Source organism: Schistocerca nitens, chromosome 6 (assembly GCF_023898315.1).
Source record: "Schistocerca nitens isolate TAMUIC-IGC-003100 chromosome 6, iqSchNite1.1, whole genome shotgun sequence".
Taxonomy (NCBI): Eukaryota; Metazoa; Arthropoda; class Insecta; order Orthoptera; family Acrididae; genus Schistocerca; species Schistocerca nitens.
In genome coordinates, this window is record NC_064619.1 from 700,117,365 (window position 1) to 700,128,509 (window position 11,145).

General features: G+C 44.3%; 1 protein-coding gene across 1 annotated transcript; it reads left to right on the plus strand.

Annotated features, from left to right (window-relative positions):
- Positions 1 to 3,669: 3,669 nt before the first annotated feature.
- Positions 3,670 to 4,260, plus strand: LOC126263578 (doublesex- and mab-3-related transcription factor A2-like). The gene has a single exon (XM_049960671.1). The coding sequence runs from the start codon at positions 3,670 to 3,672 to the stop codon at positions 4,258 to 4,260; it is 591 nt and encodes a 196-aa protein (XP_049816628.1).
- Positions 4,261 to 11,145: the final 6,885 nt, after the last annotated feature.

An 11,145-nucleotide genomic window follows, 5' to 3' on the forward strand; every position in this document is an offset into this window, starting at 1 on the left:
AAGCAAAACGAGGATAATGGAATGCAGTCGAATTAAGTCGGGTGATGCTGAGGGAATTAGATTAGGAAGTGAGACACTTAAAGTAGTAAAGGAGTTTTGCTATTTGGGGAGCCAAATAACTGATGATGGTCGAAGTAGAGAGGATATAAAATGCAGACTGGCAAAGGCAAGGAAAGCGTTTCTGAAGAAGAGACATTTGTTAACATCGAGTATAGATTTAAGTGTCAGGAAGTCGTTTCTGAAAGTATCTGTATGGAGTGTAGCCATGTATGGAAGTGAAACGTGGACGATAAATAGTTTAGATAAGAAGAGAATAGAAGCTTTCGAAATGTGGTGTTACAGAAGAATGCTGAAGATTAGATGGTAGATCACATAACTGATGAGCAGGTACTGAATAGAATTGGGGAGAAAAGAAATTTGTGGCACAACTAGATATATTCTGAGGCATCAAGGGATCACAAATTTAGCATTGGAGGGTAGCACGGAGGGTATAAATTGTAGAGGGAAACCAAGAGATGAATACACTAAGCAGATTCAGAAGGATGTAGGTTGGAGTAGGTACTGGGAGGTAAAGAAGCTTGCACAGGATAGAGTAGCATGGAAAGCTGCATCAAACCAGTCTCAGGACTGAAGACCATAACAACAACAACAACAACAACAAGTAAATCTCCTATTCGTTAACATAATAAAATGAAATAATATTTCTTGAGATACAGTTCCCATGTGCCACCTCCCACAGCAATTAAGGGACTCACAGTTATGGTCAGACGACAATAGCTTCGCCTGGTCACAACAGACGACATAAAACAAATAGTAGAAAAAGCAGAGGCCAGGCCGAGACTCTTGGGAAGAATATCAAGGTTCAAATGGTTCAAATGGCTCTGAGCACTATGGGACTTAACATCTATGGTCACCAGGCCCCTAGAACTTAGAACTACTTAAACCTAACTAACCTAAGGACATCACACAACACCCAGCCATCACGAGGCAGAGAAAATCCCTGACCCCGCCGGGAATCGAACCCGGGAACCCGGGCGTGGGAAGCGAGAACGCTACCGCACGACCACGAGATGCGGGCAATATCAAGGAAATGTAATTCTTTCACGAATGTAGTGGCTTACGAAACACCTGTTACGCCGCTTCTTAAGTACTGCTCATCAGTCTGGGAAACTTACCAAGTGCGATAAATAGAAAAGACACACAAGATTCAACTAAGAGCGGCGCGTTTTGTCACTGCATCGTTTGGTCGGCTCGGGAGCGTACGGAGGTGATCATGAAACTCCAGTGACAGGCACTGCAAGATAAGTGTTGGGGGTGATTGAGAGGTGTACTATTAGAGGGCATGTTCCGGAAAAAGTCCGGTAACACATGACTTCCTCCCATTACTAGACGTGCGAGATAAGTAATGAGAATAGTAACACGGCGAGCGATCTGGCAACGCTGTGCTGATCTACTTTTGTATACCAGTCTGAGTTTCAGCTCCGCACAGGGGTCACGTGATTTTGAGAGTGCCATCGGTGAAGTTAGGCTATGTGTTACAAAAGCGGAACAGGGCAATTTAGAGCAACGTTTAAGTTTTGTCTTGAACTTGGGGAATCCGCGAGTGTAAGTTTCGGAAGGCCGAGAAGACATTCAAGTTGAACCGCGTTTAGGAAGACCTTCAACTCCAAAAACCGACGGAAACGTCGAACATGTGTGTTTGGTCTTGCAAGATTAGACCTCCAGAAGAGTCCGCCCCGGTAGCTGAGTGGTCAGCGTGACGGATTGCCGTCCTACGGGCCCAGGTTCGATTCCCGGCTGGGTCGGGGATTTTCTCCACTCAGGGTCTGCGTGTCGTGCTGTCTTCATCATCATTTCATCCCCATCTGGCGCGCAGGTCGCCCAGTACGGCGTCGGATGTAATAAGACCTGCACCAAGGGGGGCGAACCTGCCCCGCAAGGGGCCTCCCAGCCAGTGACACCAAAGGCTCATTTCCATTCGCCTCCAGAAGACACTGCCAAATAAGTGTTTTTCAACGACGTCCTTGAAAGGCTCAGGAAAAGGGTGAAGTGAGACCGGACACTGCAGACATCATGACGATGTCCCACGTCACACGACCTCTTCCATCTCCGAATTTTTTAGCCCACAACGCATTCCTGTAGTTCCACCGGATCTGAGTTCTTCTGACTTTTTTCTTTTCCCGAAATTAAAATATCTCAAAACTACGTAATTTTGGGTCTCTGGAGAACATTCAAAAGAATGTGACCAATATGTTAAAGGCTCTACGAGCTGAAGCCTTTCAGTACTGCTACAAGACACAGATATGGTTGCCGAGGGGAACTACTTTGTAGGGGACAGTTTTGTTGTTTGAAGAAAAAAAATATAGGTCTCATTACTTTTCTCACACACCTCGTACGTCTCGCGAAATGATCATAACTAGGAAAGACTAGAAATTAGAGCTAATAGGGAGGTTTACTGACAATAATTCTTTCCAAACGCCATTCGCTAATGGAACAGGTGAGAGGAAACATAGTGCCTGAACTATACCACGCTACACTTCTTAAGGGGGGTAGGACGTCAAACAGGCCGACTTGGAGCAGGAGAGGCACCACAGGACATTTTAATCTCCACTGTCTATAATTTTACAAATAAATTCATAAAACTTTGTCAGAATGACCAGGAAGGGTTCAGGATTCACGCTCGTAGCACTGGAAGTTCAAAAATATAACGAAATATATTTTTTTAAACTGTGAAATGTCATCATTTTTTCACTTACTATTGGCTGCATTCGTTGCTATAGGTACACTTTTCTTCATAAGCAAGGGAGATTCTTAGATGAACTTCGCACAGCATACAAACCATAGTTACAGATGTATGAAACTCTAGATTTTTCCAAATCTATTAAAAATTGTGCTAAAAATTGAGATAATTAACGATAAAATTTGAGTTTTTTCTAAACATGAAGTTTAAAATGTAACAGCTCATTCATTTTTCATTAATTAAATAAATTCTAGAGTTTCAGACGCCTGTAAATATGGTTTGTATGGTGTGCAAAATTCATCGAAGAATCTCTCTTACTCGTGAAGAAAAGTGTAACTATACCAACAAATGCAGCCAATAGTAAGTGAAAAAAATGATGAAATTTCACACGTAAATAAAAATTTATTTTGCTGTACTTTTGAACTTACATTGCTCTGAGTTTGAATCCTGAATCCTTCCTGGTCGTGTTGACAAAGTTTTATGAATGTATTTGTAAAAGTATAGACAGTGGAGATTAAAATGTCGTGTGGTGCCTCTCCTCCTCCAAGTCAGCCCGTTTGAAGTCCTACCCCCCTTAAGGTGACCTGTGCAGTATGTATGTGGCTACAGCAAACATCTTGTCTCGTAATTAGGACAGTGGTATGAAATACTCTCCGCCGTCCTCCATTCTTGTGTGGGTGTAGATCGAGTCTTTGTCATATTTATTTCGGCTGGGGTTCCGTTCGTCCGGCCTCAGTGACTGTCTCGAAGTCCATCTGCCCCACTGCTCGTGGCGAGTAAGCGGGAGGCGTGGCCTGCTCGTGGCGCGCCGGTAAGCGTACAGCAGTAGCGGAGCCGGCGCGGCAGGGGCGACTCCGCTTCCCCCCCTGGCGGCGGTGGGCGGGGCCTAGGCGGCGGCGCGGCGAGGCGGGCGCCGCGGCTCAGACGCGATGAGCCTGCCGGGCGGCATGGACGTGTCGACGGCGTTGCACCACCACGCGGCCGTGCTGGGCGCGCTGCCGCCGGCCGCCTTCTTCCTGCGCGCGTCGGAGCGCTACCAGCGCACGCCCAAGTGCGCGCGCTGCCGCAACCACGGCGTCGTGTCGGCGCTCAAGGGCCACAAGCGCTACTGCCGGTGGCGCGACTGCGTGTGCGCCAAGTGCACGCTCATCGCCGAGCGGCAGCGCGTCATGGCGGCGCAGGTGGCGCTGCGGCGGCAGCAGGCGCAGGAGGAGAGCGAGGCTCGCGAGCTGGGGCTGCTCTACTCCACGGCCTCCGGTGCCCCCGGGGGCGGAGCCGGCTCCCAGCCGCCGCCCGCGCTGCCGCCCCCGCAGCTAAGCCTGCCGCCGGCCTTCCCCGACCAGCCGCACCCCCACCCGCTCGCGCACCACCAGCACCAGCTGCACGCCGACGCCAGCAGCGCCTCGCCGCCCTCGCACCACGGTGAGTCCGCCGGCGTGCTGTCGCCAGTCGCTACTGTCACTGTCGTCAAACACCCTGCTCTAGCGCCACGCCAGTACATGCAAGTGTCACTACTGTGACGCCCGCCAGGACGTCAGACATCCTCGTCTGCGCTGGCGCCACGCCAGAAGAGACATGTGTAGCCACTGTAGCGGCTGCAAACGTCAAAGCATCCTTCGATACATCCGACGTTCGCGCGTCGCGCTAGCGCCACGCCAGTAGCCACAAATGTCGCTCCGCCCTGTTGCGCAAGAGCGCTCCCCACTGTCACACTCGGCAAGAGTCGGCGCTTGCTACTAGGAGAGGCGGCGCCTCTACTGCTACCTGCATTCATTTAATTCTCTCCTCATGTCGCTATTACAATGAAACCGAGCCTCACGCACATCAACAGGCACTTTTCCATTGTTATTATTTCGGTCATAAGTCGTACAAGTGGCTTGTGCAAGCTTACGCCCTATTTATTGACACACGTCGTCCAATCAAATAGAAACTATACCCTCTGTAAAGAGCGTCTGCTCTTTAGCTGACCCTGAAAGGAATGGTGCAGGAAAATATACCACCTTCAGCAGCACCCGTCACGTAGGTGACATATCTGATCGCCGAAATATTGTGCCCCGCTGGATGGTATGAACCGGCAGTACACCCCTGGACTGTTCAATCAATTAATAATAAAATAAAAGAAAGAATCCCGTTGGTTTCATAATGTTAAGCAACACATTATTTAAGTTAAATCGATGTTTACTGTTAATCGATAAGTAATCGATGAGTGAAAGCCTCACATACAGTTCCCATTCAAAATATCTAGTAATCGAATAGTAAAACAGTGCGTAAATAGCGCATACGCGAGGGACGTGTGTGCGGATTCCCTTTTCAAAGGATTAAATCAACTGAAACACGCGCAAAATGTTGGAAATCTGACATTGCAACACCTTCACTACCCAAAAGCATGAAACATTGTTCCTCATTCTAAGTATTCGCTTCGAAATCATTAGGTCTATCAAGCGCATCAGATAACAAGAACTGTGGCAAATGTGGTCTTAACTCACTGCTGGCCCTATTAACACAGAGCAAAGTACACACATGCGTTCGAAATCCATCACTAGAATTGCCAGCAGAATATTCTAAGACCTGCACAGGTGGACAAAGTGTAAACCCGAGCTCAATTACAACTGCGCTGCATAATGGAAAGCTAAAGTGTTAAGTGGCACCAACCAGCGTCTATCTCCAAAATGTTACGTCCTCCACCCGCCAGCAGCTCCAAACTCATCAGAATGACTGTCCGCCCAGGAATGTGGGAAGAATGTCGGAAAGCCCCGCTACCTGCATTCATTTCATGCTCGCCTCATGACGCTGTTACATTAAATCGTGCTCCTCTTACATAAATAGATACTGTTCTTTTATTCTTATTTGGGTCATCAGTGTTCTAGCCTGAAGCAGCGCACCAAGACATCTCTCTGTTTCATTGAAGCAATTACATCCATTGTCCTCAATTGTTTCTTGTACGTGTTCTAACCTATCCACCCTTTCAACATTTTCCCTCTACAGCTCCTCCTAGTACCTCTTAATTTAGCACGTGTCTTGTCACTCTGCTGCTTCTTGTCGTCAGTGTTTCCCTCGCCGGTTCTACGATTTACGAAGGACCTCTTCGTCTTTCTGTAACACTACTTCTCATGCGTTTCGATTCTCTTGTTTTCCACTTTTCCCACAATCTATGATTAACCTCCACACAATGCTGTGCTCCCGACGCACATTATTTTTTCCTCAAATTTTGGCCTGTGTTTGTTAGCAGTAGAGTTGTTTTAACGAAAATGCGCTTTTTGTGTGTTACAGCACCTTCTAATATTCTCTTTCCTTCGTCCGTCATGCGTGTTCCTTCACTTAATCTGCTATGTGATCCTTAATTTTGCGTTAACTTCCATCACCAGTGTAATGTCTGCTCCTCCTCGTTACTTTCATAACTCTTCGGCTTAGTCTTAACTTATATTCTGTTCTCATTAGAATGTCCATTCCGTTAATTACGTCCTGCACTTCATTCGCACGTTTACTACGGATTGCAATGTCATTACAAACGGAGCGCGTACCCGGATATCAGAAGAATAGCGAACGAAATCGGCAGTGTCATCTTTAAAGTAATCATGTCGGCATTCGCCTTGCGTCTTAGGTAAGTGGTAAATCTGTAAGTCCGGAGGGGGGAACTGAGTGCCACGCCTACCAAATGCGAGTTCGATGTCTAGACTCTAGATTACTTCGCCACTTCTTCTGATTCAAACAGTTACTGTCGCGATGTACTGTCCACGGCTTAAACATACCATCTTCGAATAGCGTGTGTAAGGAACAAACTTTGCCTGTCATTGCTTAGACATCGTAGTGTTCAACTATTCACGTAATAACTTATATCTGAAAGAAAACAAACTAAATATAAATGCAAGTACAGCATACTTTCTACCTTTAACCTAAAAGTGGTAATGAATCTGCTAATTGTACGTAAAAAGCCGTCGACCTTTAGGCTTGTCAGGATTTGGCGCCTTCAGTTGTTGGCAGTTAGTTGACTCGTTGAATATTTATGCATTCCATAAAAACGCTCGCGGGGATATGAGCGATACTGTTTATCACGCACATACGAATATATCTCTTACTGTATTTCTCACAGTTTATTCAGTTACATTCAGGACGACGCTTTGACGGATTGTATGCGTAACCTGTGTTAAATACAGGTATATTCCAAATTTTATATTCAATTTTCAAATTAAATATTATGTGCTGTACTGAAATATAAGCTGCGTAATGAACAGTTTAAGTTACAATACGCCGGTAATGACAAACCGTGTTTGCTCTTCTCTTATGCGGTCTAAACATCATGCATGAAATCGGTAGTGTCAATGGACAATATATCGTGATTGAGAGTGTGCAAAGCAGTCATTCCTACTCATTTGAAATCTCTGTTACAAATTAGTGATTGATTACGCTGTATTGAAAGTAAATATAATGTTGAATTTTAAATACATTTTGAACAAGTTATTTATTATCTCAGTTATTTCTTGCCTTTAATGCGGTTCGTGGAACTTTTTAACTATATCATTTAAAATGGAAGGAGACTGGGCACAGAATTCGATGTTCTGTTAGGGAGACATGGTGGAAGAAAACGGTCGTGACCTATTCAAGAAACCATCCCGGCATTCACTTGAAATAATTTAGAGAACCTTCAGAAAACGTAATTTATTATGTTCCCCTCTTGCGCGAGTCCAGGGCGTTAACGCACCACCCCGCTTTTTCGTTTCTGTAACGGCGTTCCCCGTTGGATTCGAAATTTGTCCGTTTAGGATGTTTCACAGTCTTCCGTATATATCTTTACCGTAACGTGTTGTCCAGACTTCATGCGCCAGAGAAATTACCGACTAACAAAGTTGTCACCAAACTCTACCCAAAATTTTTGCGCAACTAAATTCATTATTCTGAAAGGAAAGGTGGTAGCGATTTTGAACCTTTACTTCCAGTGTGAATGTATATAACACTGCTATTTCTCCCTCCATACTCTTATTTCTATGACATTGTGTTTTACACAGATGCCGCCAATAAATAGATATTAAGAACTGTTTTCTCGTTACATGCACGGTTCGATTTGTGCTGCAAGTATGTAATGCAAACGTTTCAATGCATACCATGTACTACGTGCTACAGTTGTCCTCGAAAATGCATCACCAGTTAAGACAAGCGTTCATGACTAGTCTTTCAATCTTACATGTTCGGCGGTCTCTTTTTACGTTGTCTTATTGTAATAACATGTTTGGATCGATCGCAGAGCGTGCATAAAGCATATACAGAGTTAACGTGCGATAAATCGTAGTTTTTAGTACTTTCTTTTCCGTACTCGGAGGACTAGAGCGGTCAGTTTTAGATCCGGCCCACTACAGAGTCACCGTTCTTTTCAGACATATTTTCTTGTCTTTTGTTTATACTTTTCATTCTCTAGGCAAAGCGAGACACTGTTCTAAATATTTTTATGGTACATGAAAATGATCTAAACCGGCATTTAATAAAGATCACCTGTTAAAAAAAAGCACTTAAGAGTTATGAGGTACCAACTGCACAAAATATATTCTTCGGTCTTTGGGATCCTCATCATGTTTGCCTGCAGACGATATTCAGGGACTTTCAGCTTGTTACCTTTTGGTTTAGTCCACACGAATGTACTGCAAAGCTCCTCAGTGAGCAGCGCTGGGAGGCGCTGCTGGGAAATTTACGAGGACAGTATTTTGCTTATCCTATAACGATTTCAGCTTCCTGCATAGTCTTTCAAGAAAGGACAACACGGTTTCCTATAAAAATATACTCCAAGCATACATACATTTTCTCTTCAACCAGTTGGAACGGAAGCCTAAGCGCTGCGCAGGGGCTTGAAACAGTATTTAATGTACGTGCAAAGGTTGCCAACAGTCTGTGTGCTTTACGACACGTACGTATGTTTATTCATTTTATGTGTATGACAGCAAGCACAACGGGATACGAGTTCCTCCAGCAACTAATGCAGACTAGTGACAAAGAATTCTCTTTGCCATTTTTACCGAAGTGCGTATTTTTGAATACAGAACCTTTATTTGGGATGACGTTTCACTGTATGTCATCGTGTTTGCGTAGGAAGCAGTTGCCAAACATACAGCGAAGAATGGTTTCGTACAATGCTACGCGTCTTACAACAAGAGCATACACTGAATTAAAAAGACATAATTATTTGTTTGCTCGAGAGGGTACTCTACATTACAGCCAGATACACCTAATGGAAGTGTTTCGATAGTATTTGTCAGTAACTTTTTAGTTTTATCATCTTGGGATATGATTCTAGCGCTGTCGTGAAATAATTCGGTAACACTATGTTGACGCACAGACTAACGTCCACTTAGTTCAGGATGTCTGATGTGACTGTCAAACGCTTCAGGACACGAAAACTCTGCTGCCGTGTTTTGGGCAGTCCCTCTGCATATCAACTGTATTTTCGAACTATTCTTCCAAAGCATCAAATATTTATGATATCCGTATAACGTAAAATCTATGATCTCGATCTTCATTGCCCGCTGCCTATGAAATACATCCCTTTTGCATTATGTAGAATACAGCTGACGCAGGTTTATCGAGTGAATTAATTCACATATAACAAAGAATTTGTGGCTGCTGTACACTAAAAATCGCTAGAGTAGTGCAGGAGAAAAACTGTTGGCTTAAAATAACGACGCTGCTTAGGTACACACCAACTGCCCATGTCGAGCAAGTCACTGACGTTACTCTGGATACACAGAGACAGACCGACTACCTTTAACAGGTACTAGGCTTTAAGTTATTGTCTGGACCATATTGCCCCAATAAAATTAAAAGTAATTCCTATCTTCGATTCTGACCAAGGTTTTCCGGAGGTTTCCCTCGTTTGTAAAGTAAATGTTGGAAACAGAAATGTTCTTCCGAATGTTCCGTACTGGGACTACCAGTGCTCCAGTACCAGCTCGCCTCGTATTGGCTGAGAAGTCCCTCACCGTACGCGAAACATGACTTTTTCAGACTAGAGTCGCGGGTAGGTAGCACGAGACTTATGCGATTATTTATGCGATTTTCTGGGAAGCAAGCTATGCTCTTCCCAGAATTCTCCAACAAATCGATCTTCTATTTGGACTCATTTTACGGATTGTTTCCAGTTTAGTTCGTAAAGTCGTCATACTTATAGATATATAATTGATGTGACGTAGTCTAGTATCGATGTGACGTAGTTTATAGCTGCTTAACACTATTGCTCTAATCGGATACTGCTGGCTTTCCTTTCCATTTTGCGCTCTTTACCTCGCATTTGCCCGCGTCATTTAAGACCAGTTTCCATTAAATACCCTGAATAGAGTGTTTGTGGAAATCCGTCAGCAGTTCTTACAGTTTCTCGGTGTACGCGCTTTCCTTTAGACCGCAGCGTCACTAGTGGGTAATATGACGGTATTGCTTACTGTAATACATTATGTTTCAGAAAGACGTACAGAATTTTGAAGCAATATTTTCGGATATTGACGATCGTTTCCAGTAAGGGTAGGTGGCATCACCGATCCGTAATTTCTGTACCAAGCAGTGCCAAAGTAGAACTTGTCGCTTACAGAAAGTACTGTTCATATTTGAAAATCATTTGGCTGAACGGTCCATAACTTACGACAGTAAATATTATCGTTACTCCATCTAGAGAACTTGTAGGAGCTTTGAGGTTTTTCTCACTAGCCGACGTTCTGACGCAGCCATTGACTAAGAACCGTTAGGGACTAATGAAACAGTCAACAAAGGTAGAGTGAGCATTGACTGATAACCTTTATGGCCTATAGACAAATTTAATGAGTTTACGGATGCTCTGAATCAGTAACATGATAAATATAAGCCGCGCGGGATTAGCCGAGCGGTCTGAGGCGCTGCAGTCATGCGCTGTGCAGCTGGTCCCGGTGGAGGTTCGAGTCCTCCCTCGGGCGTGGGTGTGTGTGTTTGTCCTCAGGAAAATTTAGGTTAAGTAGTGTGTAAGCTTAGGAACTGATGACCTTAGCAGTTAAGTCCCATAACATTTCAGACACATTTGAACATTTTTGATAAATACGAGCAAACTCCACACATTACTCAAATCGTGGAAATAATGCTTATTATCAGGCATAGACCCTCAAACGTTGCTGGAACTATCGAAAACAGCCCACTGAACTGTTGAAATAGCTGTTCATCAAAACTAACTGTATGAACATTCTGTTTCAACAAAAAAGCGGGAAACCCAATAACGAGCGACTATTTACAACAGCAAATGTCTTGGTGATAAACCACTGGAAACTATAACAACCGCAAGACGTCTAGGAATGGCCTTGCGGAGCGATCGCAAATGGAATGACGACATAAAACTAACTATGGGGAAAGCAGACTCCAGGCTGAGACTCAATGGAAGAAAATTAAGAAAATTAATTACTCCGCGA

Coding starts and splice junctions, on each gene's coding strand:
- LOC126263578 (XM_049960671.1), top strand. CDS start 3,670: ATGAGCCTGCCGGGCGGCATGGACGTGTCGACGGCGTTGCACCACCAC.